Source organism: Coregonus lavaretus (genome assembly GCF_964263955.1).
Source record: "Coregonus lavaretus genome assembly, contig: HAP1_SCAFFOLD_2045, whole genome shotgun sequence".
NCBI lineage: Eukaryota > Metazoa > Chordata > Actinopteri > Salmoniformes > Salmonidae > Coregonus > Coregonus lavaretus.
The window spans coordinates 24,095-49,344 of NW_028157519.1; the positions used below are offsets into that span (position 1 = coordinate 24,095).

A 25,250-nucleotide genomic window follows, 5' to 3' on the forward strand; every position below is an offset into this window, starting at 1 on the left:
ACACCACAGGTAGCCACATCCTAACAATTGCACTTGGCAGGTGCCAACTAGTCGCTACAAAGTAACCTCCCTAAATGTAAAAAAAAATTAATAATAAACGCTACTTTGAAACAGAAAGATTACAATTTGGAGAGCGCTCGGATGCAACGTTCTAGCCTAAATGTTCGTTCTTTTCCGCCCACTTTCGGGATGACTTCGGTTAACTCCGTCAGCCATTCGGCTTGTTCCGCCCATCATTCCGTCGTTCTCGATGGTGCCGCTGACGATTTGATTTTCCTCTCTCTCTTCTTCTCTGTGTTGTTGTTTTCGGTGACGCGACGGAGGTGTAGCCTGACGCGGTCTCTTACGTGTCGGCCTGAATAAAAGTGGAGCTCCGAGGGCCCGGGAGTGACGGAGGGAGTCTGTATCGGTAAGAGAAGACTAGTGTCCGGGAGGAAGAGAGACAAAGCGCGTCCCAAATAAGATATAGTCTGGCCGAATTTCGGCCCGGAGGAACAAAGAAATCATGGCGGCGGGCTTATTACAGGCAGTCATGCAGACAAGGAGGGAGGGGAGGCTGCTGCTGCTGCTGCTGCTGCTGCGGCGAGTAGCCTGGAAAAAGACAGGGAATGAGGAGTATGCTAGCCCGCCAGCCAAGATCGAGTGGAACGTTGCTTGTTTGGACAGCATATTCTGTGATGCGGTTTTACAAGCAAATGCGTCCTGTCATGAAATCATAGTATGTCCCTCTAAAGATTGAAGGATATTTGCGCGCAGTTGAACTTCTTGCGCAGCAGCCTAGCCTGTAGAATAGAAATGCAAAGGGAGATTTCATGAAGCCTACAAAATGCAGGTGTTAAACCAAACTCAACTGCTAAATACTGTTTGTTACGAAAACTCTGGGTATTCTTGAATTTCAATTCTTAAAGTGCAAAATTATATATTGGCTTCACCATGATATGAGATTTGTCGATTTTTTTGTCCACTAGTCAAATCAACTCTTTGGGAGAACCGTTGTTGCTTGCCTGGTCTAAAATAAATAAACCTAGACAAGTGCCCAGATTTGGATGTGGTTTATGTATCCATATGCCTGGGTTGTTACAATGATATGTCCCTACAATAATATGTCCCATCATGTCACGCTAGTCTATTTGCCTCTAGTCGGTCTGTTTGCCAAAATTAAGTTATATAAGAGTAGCCTAGTCGAAACATTCTCAAACACATTAGGCTACTCAGTTTTTTTGTAGGTCTATTTTGGATATTCACTTATTATACAGAATTATATTATGTTTCATATTGCGCTTAAAAGTTGACCTAAATTATCTTGAACTAAATGTAAAACCAATGGTAACCTATGTATGTATGGTATGTCACAGAGGCGGCGGCCGCACTCTCCATGTGGCTCTCTGTCTTGTCACGGAGTTTAGCTTATCTTCTAATCTACTGAATGGTAGTGATGTGCAGTTCGCGAACGATTCGTTCTTTTTGAACTACTGACTCGAGAGTCATGATTTATTTTTTTCTGAGTGACTCGTTCATTTTAGTCGTTCGTTTGACCTGTTGGCCGCAATGAATTCAACAGCAGGATTACGCGCTCCTCCGGCTCAGCCAATTATGTATATACACCCTGGATTGCTGATGCAATGTATTGGCCATTGAGATGCTTTGAACCCACCGGTCCAAGTATGGGTAGCTGCAACCCAATATGGCGGCTGGAGTATGGGGCGAGTGGGTGTATCGAAAGCGAATCAGCTAATTGGGCCGATTTGTTTCCACTCGAGACCGTTTTGCATGGCAGATTGGGCTGCACGAAGAGTCGATAAGCCGGCAACCAGTGCACTGGTGTTGTATCGACTTGCCTGCTGGTTATCAAGGTTGTGTTGCTGGTGGTCGCTGACATGGCACATTTTTTTCTCTCACATAATTTTATTTCAAGCAGGATAGCAGCCTACACAAGCGTTAGTCCCCTGTGCTCCAGGTAGCACGACACCCATGTTCCTACACTGTCAAAGGTAGCAATTATTGGTCTTGTTTTTATTTATTTTTATTGAAGATCAATAATACATTTCAAAACAGGGACAATACAAGCTACATAGCTAATCATATAAAATAAATAAAACACCAGGTTCAGAAAATACAGAAAACGTATAGTCGTAAATTAACACAGGTAGCCACATCCTAACAATTGCACTTGGCAGGTGCCAACTAGTCGCTACAAAGTAACCTCCCTAAATGTAAAAAAAATAAAATAATAAACGCTACTTTGAAGCAGAAAGATTTGGAGAGCGCTCGGATGCAACGTTCTAGCCTAAATGTTTGTTATTTTCCGCCCACTTTCGGGATGACTTCGGTTAACTCCGTCAGCCATTCGGCTTGTTCCGCCCATCGTTCCGCCCATCATTCCGTCGTTCTCGATGGTGCCGCTGACGATTTGATTTTCCTCTCTCTCTCTCTCTCGTTCTCTGTGTTGTTGTTTTCGGTCATGATTCGTTTTTCCGAGTGACTCGTTCATTTTAGTCGTTTGTTTGACCTGTTGGCCGCAATGAATTCAACAGCAGGATTACGCGCTCCTCCGGCTCAGCCAATTATGTATATACACCCTCCCTGGATTGCTGATGCAATGTATTGGCCATTGAGATGCTTTGAACCCACCGGTCCAAGTATGGGTAGCTGCAACCCAATATGGCGGCTGGAGTATGGGGCGAATCGAAAGTGAATCAGCTAATTGGGCCGATTTGTTTCTGCACGAAGAGTCAATAAGCCGGCAACCAGTGCACCAGTGTTGTATCGACGTGCCTGCTGGTTATCAAGGTTGTGTTGCTGGTGGTCGCTGACATGGCACATTTTTTTCTCTCACATGATTTTATTTCAAGCAGGATAGCAGCCTACACAAGAAATAACTAATATTGATAACCATATAGATGTCGCCTTGATACATACATAGTCTACTACTCAATGGGAGGGCATTGTTTTTTATTTAACCAGGCAAGTCAGTTAAGAACAAATTCTTATTTACAATGATGGCGGCCTACCTCTCCCCTAACCCAGATGATGCTGGGCCAATTGTGCGCTGCTCTATGGGACTCCTGATCGGTTGTGATACAGCCTGGGATCGAACCTGGGTCTGTTGTGATGGGTCTGTAGCATTGCGATGCAGTGCTAGAGGCATTAGACCGCTGCGCCACTCGGTCCCCTCGGCAACAACACCGGGGGACAGTGCCCTTCGCTCCTGCTTAACAAGCACTACTGTCCGGCAAGGCGTGGGAAGTCTACCAAGTAGCCAATATCAGTGTCACAGTAAACACACACATACAACGCATGAAGTAACAGTACACCCATCATCAATACTTTTAATCCAAAATAAACAATCGTCAGTTTTATAACTGAAAATGTACCATTATTTGTGTAAAACTAACAGTGATATACGACTCAGACTCATCCTCTGGCTTCAGAACAGAAGTACAAACTTGCAGTATAATAGCTAAATGTGCGGTAGTTGCGCGGAAAAAAACACAGCTCAACAAAACCGTCTAACCTATAGCAGGGCGCTTTCGACACACCCGCTCCTTTCCACACGCCCACTACTTTCCTTTCGACACACCCACTCCTTTCCACACGCCCACTACTTTCCTTTCGACACACCCACTCCTTTCCACACGCCCACTACTTTCCTTTCGACACACCCACTCCTTTCCACACGCCCACTACTTTCCTTTCGACACACCCACTCCTTTCGACATGCCCACTACTTTCCTTTCGACACACCCGCTCCTTTCCACATGCCCACTACTTTCCTTTCGACACACCCACTCCTTTCCACACACCCACTACTTTCCTTTCGACACACCCACTCCTTTCCACAAGTCCACTACTTTCCTTTCGACACACCCACTCCTTTCGACATGCCCACTACTTTCCTTTCGACACACCCGCTCCTTTCCACATGCCCACTACTTTCCTTTCGACACACCCACTCCTTTCCACACGCCCACTACTTTCCTTTCGACACACCCACACCTTTCCACACACCCACTACTTTCCTTTCGACACACCCACTCCTTTCCACAAGTCCACTATTTTCCTTTCGACACACCCACTCCTTTCCACACGCCCACTACTTTCCTTTCGACACACCCACTCCTTTCCACAAGTCCACTATTTTCCTTTCGACACACCCACTCCTTTCCACACGCCCACTACTTTCCTTTCGACACACCCACTCCTTTCCACACACCCACTACTTTCCACACGCCCACTAATTTCCTTTCGACACACCCACTCCTTTCCACATGCCCACTACTTTCCTTTCGACACACCCACTCCTTTCCACACACCCACTACTTTCCTTTCGACACACCCACTCCTTTCCACACGCCCACTAATTTCCTTTCGACACACGCCCACTCCTTTCCACATGCCCACTACTTTCCTTTCGACACACCCACTCCTTTCCACACACCCACTACTTTCCTTTCGACACACGCCCACTCCTTTCCACATGCCCACTACTTTCCTTTCGACACACCCACTCCTTTCCACACACCCACTACTTTCCTTTCGACACACCCACTCCTTTCCACACGCCCACTACTTTCCTTTCGACACACCCACTCCTTTCCACACGCCCACTACTTTCCTTTCAACACACCCACTTGCCCGTACTCCTGTCACAATATTGGGATGCTAATACCACAGAACAATAAGCCAGATATTTCACCAGAGTATAAATTTTAAGCATACGGCTAGTGTTTCCACTCACTACCAAATATGGTGATGAGAGGAAGCCCAGTGGCCAGCAGTGGGAGAAGATGGAGCGAGATGTAATTTGGCCGACATTCTGCTAATTTGATCTCCATACAGTTTTCTGTTTCCAAAACTAGAATCTGTAACAAACAGAGTGGACTGCGTTTTGTAGACTTTACCGTTTGTAGACTTTAAGTTTCAAAAAAATGGTGTTGTTTAGAAGGAGTGCAAGGGTGAATTGAGTTATTACACATGCACTTCACAGCTATAACGGAAATATGCAAATAAATGCTAGAACCAATAGGATCTCACTAGCTTGTGTTTGGCCCCACCCACCTCCTTGCTTGTTCTGCCCACTATGATTTGCTCCCATTGGACAGGCTCTGGTCTATCTTGGGTTATCTTGGGTCATTAAGTTTTGACTGTAGTCGACTGCAAGTTTCTGCAGTTGCTCTTCACCAACTTCATCCTACCGTCATTGCCTGCATTGTGGGAGGCTCTTTTGTCAACCAATCATCAGGGTGTTTTTGTTTGACCCACGCAAACGTGACAAAGATGCTACTGAAACAGGAACCAACTTTGCCACATTTCATCTATACAATGGATATGTACAAGTGAATGCGATATTTGAGGCTCTCTCTCTCTCACTAACAACAACTCCATTCAGAATATTAAGTAGCCTACCTGTTGGCTCTTGGTCGCTGTAGCCTATCCTTCTCCTTTAACTTTTAACTCCATCATTTAATTCCGTCTTCCATTGATTAGATATCTCCTAACTTTTGCCACACAAGGAGCGAGGCTCTATGACTGTAGCCTATTGATGCTTTGATGACCTATGATTGGCCAACAACAAGCTACACGCGCCACTCTCATGAAAAGCAAAGAGCAGCAGCATAAATTATACAATTTCTCTCGCTCTACTGCAGCAGTAACGTTCGGATCTGTACGGGTCCTTCCGGACAAGTCAGTTAAAATTACACATACCCGAGACCCATGACAATCATATAAGATCTGACCCAGACCAGTGACATTATTTCGAATTCTGGATCTGGGTATTCAGGTACAGGTGGATCCGTGAAGACCTCTAGTGTGATGCGCGCATGTGTTTATAACCCAGAAATGGGCCGCTTCCTAACTCCAGTACAATGTCGGTCTCAAATAAGTTTCGACACACCCATCAGTTTTCCAGAGGTTGTCTCAGGACATTCCTAATATAAATCACATTGTCAAAGGGTTACCCTAACTCCCTCACTTACATGTACTGCATATGTACAATGTACACTGAGGGTACAAAACATTAAGAACACCTTGATTTTGCCCTCAGAACAGCCTAAATTCGTCGGGGGCATGGACTCTACAAGGTGTCGAAAGCATTCCACAGGGATGCTGGCCCATGTTGACTCCAATGCTTCCCACGGTTGTGTCAAGTTGCCTGGATGTCCTTTGGGTGGTGGACCATTCTTGATACACACGGGAAACTGCTGAGCGTGAAAAACCCAGCAGCGTTGCAGTTCTTGACACAAACCGGTGCGCCTGGCACCTACTACCATATCCCGTTCAAAGGCACTTCAAAATCCTTTATCTTGCCCATTCACCTTCTGAATGGCACACATGCGCAATCCATGTCTCCGTTATCTCAAGGCTTAAAAATAATTTATTTAACCTATCTCCTCCCCTTCATCCACACTGATTGAAGTGGATTTCACAAGTTACATTAATAAGGGATCATAGCTTTCACCTGGATTCACCTGGTTAGTGGCTTGGGAAAGTATTCACCCCCGTTGGCATTTTTCCTATTTTGTTGCCTTACAACCTGGAATTAAAATAGATTTTTGGGGGGTTTGTATAATTTGATTTACACAACATGCCTACCACTTTGAAGATGCAAAATATTTTTTCTTGTGAAACAAACAAGAAATAAGACAAAAAAACAGAAAACGTGTGCGTGCATAACTATTCACCCCCCCCCCCCCCCCCAAGGTCAATACTTTGTACAGCCACCTTTTGCAGCAATTACAGCTGCAAGTCTCTTGGGGTATGTCTCTATAAGCTTGGCACATCTAGCCACTGGGATTTTTGCCCATTCTTCAAGGAAAAACTGCTCCAGCTCCTTCAAGTTGGATGGGTTCCGCTAGTGTACAGCAATCTTTAAGTCATACCACAGATTCTCAATTGGATTGAGGTCTGGGCTATTCCAAGAATTTTAAATGTTTCCCCTTAAACCACTCAGGTGTTGCTTTAGCAGTATGCTTAGGGTCATTGTCCTGCTGGAAGGTGAACCTCCGTCCCAGACTCAAATCTCTGGAAGACTGAAACAGTTTTCCCTCAAGAACTTCCCTGTATTTAGCGCCATCCATCATTCCTTCAATTCTGACCAGTTTCCCAGTCCCTGCCGATGAAAAACATCCCCACAGTATGATGCTGCCACCACCACGCTTCACTGTGAGGATGGTGTTCTCGGGGTGATGAGAGGTGTTGGGTTTGCGCCAGACATAGCGTTTTCCTTGATGGCCAAAAAGCTCAATTTTAGTCTCATCTGACCTGAGTACCTTCTTCCATATGTTTGGGGAGTCTCCCACAAACGTGTTTGCTTATTTTTTTCTTTAAGCAATGGCTTTTTTTCTGGCCACTCTTCCGTAAAGCCCAGCTCTGTGGAGTGTATGGCTTAAAGTGGTCTTCATGGTGCCGCTTGCTTGGTGGTGCCCCTTGCTTAGTGGTGTTGCAGACTTTGGGGCCTTTCAGAACAGTACAGTGAGGGAAAAAAGTATTTGATCCCCTGCTGATTTTGTACGTTTGCCCACTGACAAAGAAATGATCAGTCTATAATTTTAATGCTAGGTTTATTTGAACAGTGAGAGACAGAATAACAACAACAAAAAATCCAGAAAAACGCATGTCAAAAATGTTATAAATTGATTTGCATTTTAATGAGGGAAATAAGTATTTGACCCCCTCTCAATCAGAAAGATTTCTGGCTCCCAGGTGTCTTTTATACAGGTAACGAGCTGAGATTAGGAGCACACTCTTAAAGGGAGTGCTCCTAATCTCAGCTTGTTACCTGTATAAAAGACACCTATCCACAGAAGCAATCAATCAATCAGATTCCAAACTCTCCACCATGGCCAAGACCAAAGAGCTCTCCAAGGATGTCAGGGACAAGATTGTAGACCTACACAAGGCTGGAATGGGCTACAAGACCATCGCCAAGCAGCTTGGTGAGAAGGTGACAACAGTTGGTGCGATTATTCGCAAATGGAAGAAACACAAAAGAACTGTCAATCTCCCTCGGCCTGGGGCTCCATGCAAGATCTCACCTCGTGGAGTTGCAATGATCATGAGAACGGTGAGGAATCAGCCCAGAACTACACTGGAGGATCTTGTCAATGATCTCAAGGCAGCTGGGACCATAGTCACCAAGAAAACAATTGGTAACACACTACGCCGTGAAGGACTGAAATCCTGCAGCGCCCGCAAGGTCCCCCTGCTCAAGAAAGCACATATACAGGGCCGTCTGAAGTTTGCCAATGAACATCTGAATGATTCAGAGGAGAACTGGGTGAAAGTGTTGTGGTCAGATGAGACCAAAATCGAGCTCTTTGGCATCAACTCAACACGCCGTGTTTGGAGTAGGAGGAATGTTGCCTATGACCCCAAGAACACCATCCCCACCGTCAAACATGGAGGTGGAAACATTATGCTTTGGGGGTGTTTTTCTGCTAAGGGGACAGGACAACTTCACCACATCAAAGGGACGATGGACAGGGCCATGTACCGTCAAATCTTGGGTGAGAACCTCCTTCCCTCAGCCAGGGCATTGAAAATGGGTCGTTGATGGGTATTCCAGCATGACAATGACCCAAAACACACGGCCAAGGCAACAAAGGAGTGGCTCAAGAAGAAGCACATTAAGGTCCTGGAGTGGCCTAGCCAGTCTCCAGACCTTAATCCCATAGAAAATCTGTGGAGGGAGCTGAAGGTTCGAGTTGCCAAAATTTCAGCCTCGAAACCTTAATGACTTGGAGAAGATCTGCAAAGAGGAGTGGAACAAAATCCCTCCTGAGATGTGTGCAAACCTGGTGGCCAACTACAAGAAACGTCTGACCTCTGTGATTGCCAACAAGGGATTTGCCACCAAGTACTAAGTCATGTTTTGCAGAGGGGTCAAATACTTATTTCCCTCATTAAAATGCAAATCAATTTATAACATTTTTGACATGTGTTTTTCTGGATTTTTTTGTTGTTATTCTGTCTCTCACTGTTCAAATAAACCTACCATTAAAATTATACACTGATCATGTCTTTCAGTGGGCAAACGCACAAAATCAGCAGGGGATCAAATACTTTTTTCCCTCACTGTATATACAGTTGAAGTCGGAAGTTTACAGACACTTAGGTTGGAGTCATTAAAACTTGTTTTTCAACCACTCCACAAATGTCTTGGCAAGTCGGTTAGGACATCTACTTTGTGCATGACACAAGTAATTTTCCCAGCAATTGTTTACAGACAGATTATTTCACTTGTAATTCACTGTATCACAATTCCAGTGGGTCAGAAGTTTACATACACTAAGTTGACTGTGCCTTTAAACAGCTTGGAAAATTCCAGAAAATGGTGTCATGGCTTTAGAAGCTTCTGATAGGCTAATTGACATCATTTGAGTCAATCGGAGGTGTACCTGTGGATGTATTTCAAGGCCTACCTTCAAACTCAGTTCCTCTTTGCATGACATCATTGGAAAATCAAAAGAAATCAGCCAAGACCTCAGCAAAAGAATTGTAGACCTCTACAAGTCTGGTTCATCCTTGGGAGCAATTTCCAAATGCCTGAAGGTACCACGTTCATCTGTACAAACAATAGTACGCAAGTATAAACACCATGGGTCCACGGAGCCGTCATACCGCTCAGGAAGGAGACGCGTTCTGTCTCCTAGAGATTAACGTACTTTGGTGCGAAAAGTGCAAATCAATCCCAGAACAACAGCAAAGGACCTTGTGAAGATGCTGGAGGAAGCAGGTACAAAAGTATCTACAGTGGGGGAAAAAAGTATTTAGTCAGCCACCAATTGTGCAAGTTCTCCCACTTAAAAAGATGAGAGAGGCCTGTAATTTTCATCATAGGTACACGTCAACTATGACAGACAAAATGAGAAAAAAAAATCCAGAAAATCACATTGTAGGATTTTTAATGAATCTATTTGCAAATTATGGTGGAAAATAAGTATTTGGTCACCTACAAACAAGCAAGATTTCTGGCTCTCACAGACCTGTAACTTCTTCTTTAAGAGGCTCCTCTGTCCTCCACTCATTACCTGTATTAATGGCACCTGTTTGAACTTGTTATCAGTATAAAAGACACCTGTCCACAACCTCAAACAGTCACACTCCAAACTCCACTATGGCCAAGACCAAAGAGCTGTCAAAGGACACCAGAAACAAAATTGTAGACCTGCACCAGGCTGGGAAGACTGAATCTGCAATAGGTAAGCAGCTTGGTTTGAAGAAATCAACTGTGGGAGCAATTATTAGGAAATGGAAGACATACAAGACCACTGATAATCTCCCTCGATCTGGGGCTCCACGCAAGATCTCACCCCGTGGGGTCAAAATGATCACAAGAACGGTGAGCAAAAATCCCAGAACCACACGGGGGGACCTAGTGAATGACCTGCAGAGAGCTGGGACCAAAGTAACAAAGCCTACCATCAGTAACACACTACGCCGCCAGGGACTCAAATCCTGCACTGCCAGACGTGTCCCCCTGCTTAAGCCAGTACATGTCCAGGCCCGTCTGAAGTTTGCTAGAGTGCATTTGGATGATCCAGAAGAGGATTGGGAGGATGTCATATGGTCAGATGAAACCAAAATATAACTTTTTGGTAAAAACTCAACTCGTCGTGTTTGGAGGACAAAGAATGCTGAGTTGCATCCAAAGAACACCATACCTACTGTGAAGCATGGGGGTGGAAACATCATGCTTTGGGGCTGTTTTTCTGCAAAGGGACCAGGACGACTGATCCGTGTAAAGGAAAGAATGAATGGAGCCATGTATCGTGAGATTTTGAGTGAAAACCTCCTTCCATCAGCAAGGGCATTGAAGATGAAACGTGGCTGGGTCTTTCAGCATGACAATGATCCCAAACACACCGCCCGGGCAACGAAGGAGTGGCTTCGTAAGAAGCATTTCAAGGTCCTGGAGTGGCCTAGCCAGTCTCCAGATCTCAACCCCATAGAAAATCTTTGGAGGGAGTTGAAAGTCTGTGTTGCCCAGCGACAGCCCCAAAACATCACTGCTCTAGAGGAGATCTGCATGGAGGAATGAGCCAAAATACCAGCAACAGTGTGTGAAAACCTTGTGAAGACTTACAGAAAACGTTTGACCTGTGTCATTGCCAACAAAGGGTATATAACAAAGTATTGAGAAACTTTTGTTATTGACCAAATACTTATTTTCCACCATAATTTGCAAATAAATTCATAAAAAATCCTACAATGTGATTTTCTGGATATTTTTTTCTCATTTTGTCTGTCATAGTTGACGTGTACCTATGATGAAAATTACAGGCCTCTCTCATCTTTTTAAGTGGGAGAACATGCACAATTGGTGGCTGACTAAATACTTTTTTTCCCCACTGTATATCCACAGTAAAATGAGTCTTATATCAACATCACCTGAAAGGCCTCTCAGCAAGGAAGAAGCCACTGCTCCAAAACTGCCATAAAAAAGCCAGACTACGGTTTGCAACTGCACATGGGGACAAAGATCGTACTTTTTGGAGAAATGTCCTCTGGTCTGATGAAACAAAAATAGAACTGTTTGGCCATAATGACCATCGTTATGTTTGGAGGAAAAAGGGTGTGGCTTGCAAGCCGAAGAAAACCATCCCAACCGTGAAGCACGGGGGTGGCAGCATCATGCTGTGGGGGTGCTTTGCTGCAGGAGGGACTGGTGCACTTCACAAAATAGATGGCATCATGAGGAAGGAAAATTATGTGGATATATTGAAGCAACATCTCAAGACATCAGTCAGGAAGTGAAAGCTTGGTCACAAATGGGTCTTCCAAATGGACAATGACCCCAATCATACTTCCAAAGTTGTGGCAAAATGGCTTAAGGACAACAAAGTCAAGGTATTGGAGTGGCCATCACAAAGCCCTGACCTCAATCCTTTAGAAAATCTTTGGGCAGAACTGAAAAAGCGTTTGCGAGCAAGGAGGCCTACAAACCTGACTCAGTTACACCAGCTCTGTCAGGAGGAATGGGCCAACATTCACCCAACTTATTGTGGGAAGCTTGTGGAATGCTACCCAAAACATTTGACCCAAGTTAAACAATTTAAAGGCAATGCTACCAAATACTAATTGAGTGTATGTAAACTTCTGACCTACTGGGAATATTAAATAAATCATTCTCTCTACTATTATTCTGACATTTCACATTCTTAAAATAAAGTGGTGGTCCTAACTGACCTAAAACAGGGAATTTTTACTAGGATTAAATGTCAGGAATTGTGAAAAACTGGGTTTAAATGTATTTGGCTAAGGTGTATGTAAACTTCCGACTTCAACTGTATACTGAGATCATGTGACAGATCATGTGACACTTAGATTACACACAGGTGGACTTTATTTAACTAATTATGTGACTTCTGAAGGTAATTGGTTGCACCAGATCTTATTTAGGGGCTTCATAGCAAAGGGGGTGAATACATATGCACGCACCACTTTTCCGTTATTTATTTTTTAGAATTTTTTGAAATAAGTTATTTTTTTCATTTCACTTCACCAATTTGGACTGTTTTGTGAATGTTCATTACATTAAATAAAAATAAAAATAAATTTAAATTACAGGTTGTAATGCAACAAAATAGGAAAAACGCCAAGGGGGATGAATACTTTTGCAAGGCACTGTATGTCATGGAAAAAGCATCTTAATGTTTTTTATGAATTGGGTGGTTCGTGTTCTGAATGCTGATTTGCAAACCGCCATGGTATATCAGACCATATACCACGGGTATGACAAAACATTTATTTTTACTGCACTAATTACCTTGGTAACCAGTTTATAATAGCAATAAGGCACCTCAGGGGTTTGTGGTATATGGCCAATATACCACGGCTAAGGGCTGTATCCAGGCACTCCGCGTTGCGTCTTGCCTAAGAACAGCCCTTAGCCATGGTATATTGGCCATATACCACACCCCCTCAGGCCTTATTGCTTAAGTATACTCAGTGTAGAAGACTATGATAAAGCTCAGGAATAGCCTTGAGCTCTGTCTGTGACTGTGCCATATTCACTTTCACTTGACCTCTCAGTCACATCCGTGAGAAGTGGCTTCACCCTGCTTTACTTCTAAGAAGGTAAAAGCTATCATGTTGCCAGTGACATTTAAGTGACACAAGACGTATACAACTTTGTCAGTTATAAACAGATTCTATTTCAGTTATTAGCTACTGTATTCATAAAAACTGGAAGGACATCTGTGGTCATAGTTTTATATTGATTTGCACAAACAAACACTTGGCTAACAGACAGAGTTGGTTGAGAGGCTTTCCACTGATATCCTTCCAATGAACTGTACAGGAAGATTAATTAAATGTATGGTAATACCATAATACCAAATACCAGTTAACTATCAATTGTGTTGAATCCTTCAAAATAATTACTTGGAGAAAATACTACTAAGTATTAAGGCTACTACCATTTTCTTTATACAATCTAGGTCAAACCAGCTGAAATGATCATCAGCATTACTCTGATTTTCTCCTTGTTGATCATAACAAGATATGCATCAGAAAGTCTTCTCTAACCCTAATATCCTCCGCTCCCCTTTCCTCCAACAGCTAAGTCGATGACCATGGAGTCGGCAGCAGAGGTTCAGCAGGGAGGAGACACAGAAGTGTCAGAGACAGACAGCCAACAGATCGCCCACTCACAGGTTAGTACCCTGCTACATACTGGTACTGTACCTCATCACTACTACCACTCACAGGTTAGTACCCTGCTACATACTGGTACTGTACCTCATCACTACTACCACTCACAGGTTAGTACCCTGCTACATACTGGTACTGTACCTCATCACTACTACCACTCACAGGTTAGTACCCTGCTACATACTGGTACTGTACCTCATCACTACTACCACTCACAGGTTAGTACCCTGCTACATACTGGTACTGTACCTCATCACTACTACCACTCACAGGTTAGTACCCTGCTACATACTGGTACTGTACCTCATCACTAATACCACACACATGTAAGCCTACACTGCCTCCCTGTCTCTCTACTACACACACTACTACATCTACCACACACTTCTACATCTACCACACACTGCTACATCTACCACACACTGCTACACACAATACTACATCTACCACACACTACTACCACACACTACTACACACACTGCTACACCTACCACACACTACTACATCTACCACACACTACTACACACACTGCAACATCTACCACACACTACTACCACACACTGCTGCATCTACCACACACTGCTACACACACTGCTACATCTACCACACACTGCTACATTTATCACACACTGCTACATCTACCACACACTACTACATCTACCACACACTACTACACACACTGCAACATCTACCACACACTACTACCACACACTGCTGCATCTACCACACACTGCTACACACACTGCTACATCTACCACACACTGCTACATTTATCACACACTGCTACATCTACCACACACTGCTACATCGACCACATGCTGCTACACACACTACTACCACACACTACTACAGCTACCACACACTGCTACATCTACCACACACTACTACACACACTGCTACATCTACCACACACTGCTACATCTACCACACACTGCTACCACACACTGCTACATCTACCACACACTGCTACATCTACCGCACACTACTGCCACACACTGCTACATCTACCACACACTACTATCACACACTGCTACATCTTCCACACACTGCTACATCTACCACACACTGTTACACGCACTACTACACACACTGCTACATCTACCAAACACTGCTACATCTACCCCACACTGCTACATCTACCAAACACTGCTACATCTACCCCACACTGCTACATCTACCAAACACTGCTACATCTACCCCACCCTGCTACATCTACCACACACTGTTACATCTACCACACGCTACTACCACACACTGCTACATCTACCACACACTACTACCACACACTGCTAAATCTACCACACACTGCTACCACACACTGCTACATCTACCACACACTGCTACATCTACCACACACTGCTACATCGACCACATGCTACTACACACACTACTACCACACACTACTACATCTACCACACACTGCTACATCTACCACACACTACTACACACACTGCTACATCTACCACACACTGCTACATCTACCACACACTACTACCACACACTGCTACATCTACCACACAGTACTACCACACACTGCTACATCTACCACACACTACTACATATACCACACACTGTTACACGCACTACTACACACACTGCTACATCTACCAAACACTGCTACATCTACCACACACTACTACCACACACTGCTACATCTACCACACACTACTACCACACACTGCTACATCTACCACACACTACTACCACACACTGCTACATCTACCACACACTACTACATATACCACACACTGTTACAAGCACTACTACACACACTGCTACATCTACCACACACTACTACACCTACCACAGACTGCTAAATCTACCACACACTGCTACATCTACCACAAACTGCTACCACACACTGCTACATCTACCACACACTGCTACTACACACTGCTACATCTACCACACACTGCTACAGCTACCACACACTGCTACATCTACCAAACATTACTACATCTACCACACACTGCTACACACACTACTACATCTACCACACACTGTTACATTATCACACACTGCTACGTCTACCACACACTGCTACATCTATCACACACTGCTACATTTACCACACACTGCTACATCTACCACACACTGCTACATCGACCACATGCTGCTACACACACTACTACCACACACTACTACATCTACCACACACTGCTACATCTACCACACACTACTACACACACTGCTACATCTACAACACACTGATACATCTACCACACACTATTACCACACACTGCTACATCTACCACACACTGCTACATCTACCGCACACTACTGCCACACACTGCTACATCTACCACACACTACTATCACACACTGCTACATCTACCACACACTGCTACATCTACCACACACTGCTACATTTATCACACACTGCTACATCTACCACACACTGCTACATATATCACACACTGCTACATTTACCACACACTACTACATCTACCACACACTGCTACATCGACCACATGCTGCTACACACACTACTACCACACACTACTACATCTACCACACACTGCTACATCTACCACACACTGCTACATCGACCACATGCTGCTACACACACTACTACCACACACTACTACATCTACCACACACTGCTACATCTACCACACACTACTACACACACTGCTACATCTACCACACACTGCTACATCTACCACACACTACTACCACACACTGCTACATCTACCACACACTACTAACACACTTTGCTACATCTACCACACACTACTACATATACCACACACTGTTACACGCACTACTACACACACTGCTACATCTACCAAACACTGCTACATCTACCACACACTACTACCACACACTGTTACATCTACCACACACTACTACCACACACTGCTACATCTACCACACACTACTACCACACACTGCTAAATCTACCACACACTGCTACCACACACTGCTACATCTACCACACACTGCTACTACACACTGCTACATCTACCACACACTGCTTCATCTACCACACACTGCTACATCTACCACACACTGCTACATTTATCATACACTGCTACATCTATCACACACTGCTACATCTACTCCACACTGCTACATCTACCACACACTGCTACCACACACTGCTACATCTACCACACACTGCTACACACACTATTACATCTACCACATGCTGCTACAGCTACCACACACTGCTACCACATGCTGCTACATTTACCACACACTGCTACACCTACCACAGACTGCTAAATCTACCACACACTGCTACATCTACCACACACTACTACACCTACCACAGACTGCTAAATCTACCACACACTGCTACATCTACCACACACTACTACACACACTATTACCACACACTGCTACATCTACCACACACTGCTACCACACACTGCTACATCTACCACACACTGCTACTACACATTGCTACATCTACTACACACTGCTACATCTACCACACACTGCTACAGCTACCACACACTGCTACATCTACCACACACTACTACATCTACCACACACTGCTACACACACTACTACATCTACCACACACTGTTACATTATCACACACTGCTACGTCTACCACACACTGCTACATCTTCTACACACTGCTACATCTACTACACACTACTACCACACACTGCTACATCTACCACACACTGCTAAATTTATCACACACTGCTACGTCTACCACACACTGCTACATCTACCACAAACTGCTACATCTACCACACACTACTACATTTACATTTACATTTACATTTTCGTCATTTAGCAGACGCTCTTATCCAAAGCGACTTACAAATTGCTACATACCGTATTTTCCGCACTATAAAGCGCACCGGATTATAAGGCGCACCTTCAATGAATGGCCTATTTTAGAACTGTTTTCATATATAGGGCGCACCGGATTATAAGGCGCATAGAATAGAAGATACTGCAGTCAAACGTTTGACTGGGGTTGCGTTATGCATCCACTAGATGGAGCTGTGCTAAAGGGAATGTCAACAAAACAGTCAGATAAAGTCAAACTTTATTAAGCGTTCTGACAACAATTTTGGGGTCTTTATACACACACAAGTGGTGTGGGACTGTGAGTAAGCACAGTACCGGTGTTTACTGACTACGGTAGCCGTAATGCTGCAAGCGGTGCGGCTTTGTAGTTTACCAGTCGTACTGAAACATTTCATTATTATTAAATTGTTTTTATTGGTTTTTCATACTGAAACATTTTGACAGAGCGCCTTGAGCGCCGTGTACAACCAGTATGGATCAACCAATTAACCAATTGATCCATATATAAGGCGCTCCGGATTATAAGGCGCACTGTCGTTTTTTGAGAAAATTAAAGGCTTTTAAGTGCGCCTTATAGTGCGGAAAATACGGTACTCACTGACTGATAGGGAATGTGCTGACACTCCATACACACACATACACACATTACATCAGAGATCTATGACTCACAGAGAGACCCTGTGGTACTAGAAATATGGTCATCTACCAGAGGAGGCTGGTGGGAGGATTTATAGGAGGACGGGCTCATTGTAATGGCTGGAATGGAAAAAATGGAACGGTATCAAACACATCAAACATATGGAAACCACATCGATTCCATTCCAGCCATTACAATGAGCCCGTCCTCCTAGCTCCTCCCACCAGCCTCCACTGACTGTCATCTACCCCCCGAGTTCAGCGAGAGCCAGACATATGTAAGATGCAAGCAGGAGACAGCAGGATGACCAGACTGAGACAGTAGGATGACCAGGCTGAGACAGTAGGATGACCAGATTGAGACAGTAGGATGACCAGGCTGAGACAGTAGGATGACCAGGCTGAGACAGTAGGATGACCAGGCTGAGACAGTAGGATGACCAGGCTGAGACAGTAGGATGACCAGGCTGAGACAGTAGGATGACCAGGCTGAGACAGTAGGATGACCAGGCTGAGACAGTAGGATGACCAGGCTGAGACAGCAGGATGACCAGGCTGAGACAGTAGGATGACCAGGCTGAGACAGCAGGATGACCAGGCTGAGACAGTAGGATGACCAGGCTGAGACAGCAGGATGACCAGGCTGAGACAGTAGGATGACCAGGCTGAGACAGTAGGATGACCAGGCTGAGACAGTAGGATGACCAGGCTGAGACAGTAGGATGACCAGGCTGAGACAGCAGGATGACCAGGCTGAGACAGTAGGATGACCAGGCTGAGACAGCAGGATGACCAGGCTGAGACAGTAGGATGACCAGGCTGAGACAGTAGGATGACCAGGCTGAGACAGTAGGATGACCAGGCTGAGACAGCAGGATGACCAGGCTGAGACAGTAGGATGACCAGGCTGAGACAGTAGGATGACCAGGCTGAGACAGTAGGATGACCAGGCTGAGACAGTAGGATGACCAGGCTGAGACAGCAGGATGACCAGGCTGAGACAGTAGGATGACCAGGCTGAGACAGTAGGATGACCAGGCTGAGACAGCAGGATGACCAGGCTGAGACAGTAGGATGACCAGGCTGAGACAGCAGGATGACCAGGCTGAGACAGCAGGATGACCAGTCTGAGACAGTAGGATGACCAGGCTGAGACAGTAGGATGACCAGGCTGAGACAGTAGGATGACCAGGCTGAGACAGTAGGATGTCACAGAATATACTGTACATACTGACATCACTCACGCTACCGTTTCATTCTCATACACACAAGAAATACGTACCCATACACACAAAATAATGTAGCAAACAGGTATTTTATAAACGTACGTAGTAGGGCCCAGAAAACCCCAAGTTTTTCCAGACTAGGAGAGACTCGGGGGTTCTAGTCATAGGTGTGTGTCCCCCCTGGACAGCAGGATTATGTTTATGCTTTGCAGGTTTCCATGGCAGCGGGCCACGCCACGTCCAGTGGTCCTACGGTCACCCTGGTGCAGCTGCCCAACGGTCAGACGGTCCAGGTTCACGGGGTCATCCAGGCCTCTCAGCCCTCTGTCATACAGTCACCACAGGTCCAGACTGTTCAGGTGAGTAGACCTTTTCATCTAACCTTTCATTTATAGAGGTTTGTCTCATTATGATAAAAATACCTTAGCTAAAACGTTAGCTTAGATACAATAACTTTGCACCCCGGTACAACTCTGACCACCACAACAGGCCACAAGAAGAATATACTGTGATAGAGCAAGTATTATTACTAGCCCAGCACTAACACACCTGATTGAACTGTTCCAGATCTCCACCATAGCAGAGAGTGAAGACTCCCAGGAGTCAGTGGACAGTGTGACTGACTCTCAGAAACGCAGAGAGATCCTCTCACGTCGCCCCTCATACAGGTACACGTTGATGTGTGTGTGTGTGTGATAATGCTGTACTGTGAGTACTGTTAGTTTGTGTGTGTGTTTTATCTAACGTCCTGACCTCTGACCCTAACAGGAAGATCCTGAATGACCTGTCGTCAGGTGACACCCCGGGGGTTCCCAGGATTGAGGAAGAGAAGTCGGAAGAGGACCCAGCACCCGCCATCACCACGGTTACCATGCCCACATCATGCCCCATCTACCAGACCAGCAGTGGCCAGTACAGTACGTCACCTTTGACCCTTTGTTCTTTTACTCAACAATGTCACTGACAAAGAGGTTATTTACAGTAAGAGGGTAGTTTAAGCAAGATCTTTAGTTGCTTATGTTGCAACCTTATTCACAAACTGTCTTTTCCTTCTCTCTCTGTCTCTCTCTGTCTCTTCTCTCTCTCTCTCTCTCTCTCCGTCTCGCTCCACTCTCTCTCTGTATCTCTTCTCTCTCTCCGTCTCTCTCTGTCTCTCTCTCTCTCTGCCTCTCTCTCTCGCTGTCTCTCTCGCTCATCTCTCTCTCTCTCTCTCTCTCTCTCTCTCTCTCTCTCTCTCTCTCTCTCTCTCATCTCTCTCTCTCTCTGATCTCTCTCTCTCTCTGATCTCTCTCTCTCTCTCTCTCATCTCTCTCTCTCATCTCTCTCTCTGTCTCTCTCTCTATCTGTCTCTCTCTCTCTCTCTCTCTCTCTCTCTCTCATCTCTCTCTCTGATCTCTCTCTCATCTCTCTCTCATCTCTCTATCTGTCTCTCTCTCTATCTGTCTCTCTCTCTCATATCTCTCTCTCATCTCTCTCTCTGATCTCTCTCTCTCTCTGCCTCTGCCTCTCTCATTCTCTCTCGCCCCGTCCCTCTCACCTCCCTCTCCTCTCCCAGTCGCCATCACCCAAGGCGGTGCGATCCAGTTGGCCAATAACGGAACAGATGCGGTCCAGGGACTGCAGACCCTGACCATGTCCAACACTGCGGCCGCCCAGCAGGGCACCACCATCCTGCAGTACGCCCAGACCTCAGACGGCCAGCAGATCCTGGTGCCCAGCAACCAGGTGGTAGTGCAAGGTGAGTGGTAGTGCAAACACTGGCCTTACCTCTTGATATGGATAAACACACAAACAGACAATCGGCGTGTTTGAATGGAATCAGTTTGAGCAGGGAGAGGCACAGAATTGCTTCTGCACATTATCAGTGATTCTGCACATTACAACTGCAATGTAGTAGATTTCAAACACATGGCTCCATATTTGACCTCCTGTATCATTCCATTGTTCCCCAGCTGCGTCTGGAGATATGCAGGCCTACCAGATCCGCACGGTCCCCAACAGCACCATCGCCTCTGGGGTGGTCATGGCTTCCTCCCCTGCCCTGTCTGGCCAGGGGGGCCCAGAGGTAGAAGTCACCCGCAAGAGAGAGGTCAGACTCATGAAGAATAGGTAAGGACATACAGTCAGAGTGAGGTTCTCTTTAGTTATGGTCCCCTGTGAACTCAATTTAGCCAAGACCTGTGCGACTTCTAGTAAAACATTATAATGGCTCATACATGCTACAAGTAAAGCATTACACCTGTCTGCATTAAGTAAAGTGTAACCAAGAACCTAGAGAGATGCTGTGTAACATCCCATGCTAGCTGAGCCAATAGCCGGTGGTTTCCCTGACTGTGTCTTGGTCCTTGTTGTCACACAGAGAGGCGGCCCGCGAGTGTCGCAGGAAGAAGAAGGAGTATGTCAAGTGTCTGGAGAACCGCGTTGCCGTGCTGGAGAACCAGAACAAAACCCTCATAGAGGAACTGAAAGCTCTTAAAGACCTGTACTGCCATAAATCTGAGTAGCCCCAAACTACCCCATCATACCCCCCAAACCTTACCCAGTGGGCATCAGACTGCACATCAACCTGTACAGAAACTCTGCCAAGCGTTTGCCCACAGACATGACCCCTGACATCTGAAGCAAGAGGATGTGAGAGAGAAGACAGAATGAAAATGGATTGATGGACGGGAGATTAGTGACGGACAGTGCTTTGTGGGAATTGTAGTTTTGTAAGTAAACACGACCACCCCGGCCCATAAGTCCCCCAATCTCCCATCCACCAATCCATTTTCACCCTGTCTTCTCTCTCACATCCTCTTGCTTCCACTCCTTCTTCTCCCGCTCACTTGTTATCCACCTTTCCATCTTTCTTCTCCTCTCCCAACTTCTCTCAATATTATCCCATCGTGGAACACGAAGGATGAGGATTCCTTTGTCAGTTGTGGATCCAGAGATAACGTGATGAAACAAAACACTAACTCTTACACTATTCAAGCTTCTTGTTTGGGGTTTGTTTACTGGGAAGTCAAGTCACAGACTTCCGACATCGTTAGTCTTTTTTAATTAACCTGAAGCCAATCAAACAAGAGGGTTAGCGTCTGACTGTCCAATAAGCTCAAGAGGAGGTCAAAACAAGGAAGTCAAGACAGCCTCTAGAACCCTGGTATTGGGTATTGGAGTCAGTTAGGACATGTATATGAGATTGCTCTACAGTAGATCAGATGAGATCAGATCATGTTGTTTTGAGTTACACCTCCATGAGCAAGATAACCGATCAACTCGGATTCATCTTCCATTTCAAGTGTCTTGGGTGTTTTCTTCCTTTTGTTACTTGCTGATATCTGAGATTTTATTCACTTTTGTTACACTCTAAAGATGTAAGTTGTTGCTGGGTGGTGGTGGAATTTGGATCCCATAAAACTACTAAAGGAAACACATTCATGTCTGAAGATAGGAACCAATTGTCAGTACACTCCACATAGCCTGAAATTCACCCAAGTAAATCTTGCTGGAATAGATCATTTTGTAATCTCCGGCATAGATACATACACATATTTACAGTGAGTGTACTACCGTACATGCATACATATGATTACATTAACAATATGTTAGTAGGTTTACATAGGACTTGGGAATCCATCTTCTAACGTCACAGACAGAGATACATTGTGTTCTGTTTATGATTGGATAAAGTAGTACCATATTGTATTACATATTAGTTATTTTTCTTTTGATATTATTACTGTACGTGGAGCATACAGCATGTGTAGATTTTACTATGATATTTCTATTGATTTGGAAAAAACATTGTTATGCATAATATGAAACCAAAATAGATTTACGTATTTGTATCATACATTGCAGTAAATAAAATTGAAACAATATACATCTATATTCCTTTAGTTTACCAGGCTTATCACAATGTCGGCAGCTAAAAGGCCTTTTTGAAACTCCTCTGCTCATCTTTAGGTTTTGTTAACCTAACGTAGCAGGCGTTTCTGTCTTTCTGGTCCTGACGAGAAAAATTAACTGTCAGGAGAAGTTCTCTTCTGCACTGTTGAACCAATCCAGTAAATGTGGAGGAGGAGTTAAGATGGAGTGTCGCCTTGTTAACGTCCAAAACGGAAGTCTCATCACAGGCTCTCTTTCCATTTCCCTTGAAAACCGGATGCATCCGGTAGTTTCCGACCCGTAGAGAGTGCCTTTTCTAGACAGGCGAGTGGACAGCCTGTTTGAAGCTATTACGACCCACAAGATATATCAGTTCAATTATGGCTCTAGGTTTCATTTTGCTGTAAATGGCTAAGAAATCAATTTGATGCTTCCTGCCACACCACTCATCTGTACAGAGGACTGAGAGACCCAAGTGGTTGGTTGTAAAAGCCTCGAGCGAATGTTGTAACAGGTTTAATACAAATGTATTTTATCACAGAAGGCCTGTGACATTTATCTTTTTTTTTTACTTTTTATATTTTTCCCCATAGAAAAGGCAGCAACACCATGATGTAACGAAATCTGTTTTCCTTTTTGTTAGGTATTATGTCATGTGTAATGTCACGGTACTGTAAATGCATTTGTTTTCGTTTTGCTGTTGGGGTGGGGATAAAGAGTAGCCTAAATATGACTGATCAAGTTTTTAATGTTTGTATTTTTACTGTGTTTGTATGTTGAGATTAAGTCAATCCAGTGTTGCTCTTTTTTTATACATTAAAGGACTGTTTAAAATGTACTGTATTCATCATGTTATGTGAATATTGTAAAAAGGAAAGTGGGTTGGGTTGGGGTGAAATGGTCACAGAAAGAAATGTGCTTCTGATTGTACAGAGGTAGCACTGTAATTTTGTTCTTCTGTTGTGAGCAAACGGCGAAGCCATCCATTGAGTCGTATGGATCATCCCCTTTCCCTGGCCCTACTCTATTTCACACAGACGATTTGAGATGATAAATGGCAGAGGTTATCTCTTAGCAGAGCTTTTTCAGGGTAGATTATGCATTCATGCTGAGGGGATGCAATTTGACACAGCACACCTTGAGCTTCAGCTTTGCCGGCTTTGAAAAACCCCAGTTATGTTATGACAGAAGTGCAGATCTGACCAGAGCAGGACCCAGTTTACCAAAAGCATATTTTGAAAAATTATAAATTTCACAGGCCTCTGTGATAAAATACATTTGTAATAAACCTGTTACAACCAACCACTTAGGGCTCTCGGTCCTCTGTACAGATGAGCAGTGCGGCAGGCAGCATCATTTTGATTTCTTAGCCATTTAGAGCTAAATGAAACCTAGAGCATTTTGGGAAACCGGGCCCAGGTCAATGGCTCTAACAACACAGCAGGTGAGATTTGCTTGAAAAGAAGCTGAATTGTCATCTTGACAAAATACCAGTGAAGATACCAATAGGTCAATTTGCCTATAGGCTTGTTTATTTGCATTTAGTTCAAGTAGCTGAATGAATTAAAGAATATCTATAGCTTATAATGGTTTGATTTGTGGAGCATTTTGAGGTTCATAGCAACCTGGCTTTACTTCTTGCATGAACAGCCTGTCATAGCCAAACTTTGAACAATAACATTTTTATAAACTTTTGTGCCCCGTTTGTATATTGCTAAGTTGTAATCTTTAAATACTGTTTATTGTACATAATGTAATCCTGTTAGGGGAGGTTTTATTGTGTTCCAGTTGTGTATCAATCAGTTGTATATACTGTGAACAGCATTACCTTGCTAAACACGCCACACTCTAGACAGATTTGAAAGTGCTTTGTAACATTTATTGTACCGCTCTTTTGGAAACATTTATGCCACAATAAATTGCATTCAAAGTGTCTTATTTGTCATAATTTTATAAAGTGATCAAACCTTAAAACATATAAGCTACAGGGGCCTAATAGCACCGCTTCTGTTTTCACCCAATGAGAAACCTTCCTGCTGTCCTGGATGTGTGACAATACCTTTTCATATTAGGAACATAAAGTAC

General features: G+C 44.4%; 1 protein-coding gene across 1 annotated transcript; it reads left to right on the forward strand.

Moving 5' to 3' along the window:
- Nucleotides 1-272: 272 nt before the first annotated feature.
- LOC311125332 (cyclic AMP-responsive element-binding protein 1-like) lies at nucleotides 273-24,033 on the forward strand. The gene is made up of 8 exons (XM_084199379.1): nucleotides 273-409; nucleotides 13,564-13,658; nucleotides 19,505-19,651; nucleotides 19,860-19,960; nucleotides 20,061-20,209; nucleotides 20,848-21,030; nucleotides 21,245-21,401; nucleotides 21,652-24,033. The coding sequence occupies exons 2-8, from the start codon at nucleotides 13,572-13,574 to the stop codon at nucleotides 21,794-21,796; spliced, it is 969 nt and encodes a 322-aa protein (XP_084055505.1). The 5' UTR covers nucleotides 273-409; nucleotides 13,564-13,571; the 3' UTR covers nucleotides 21,797-24,033.
- Nucleotides 24,034-25,250: the final 1,217 nt, after the last annotated feature.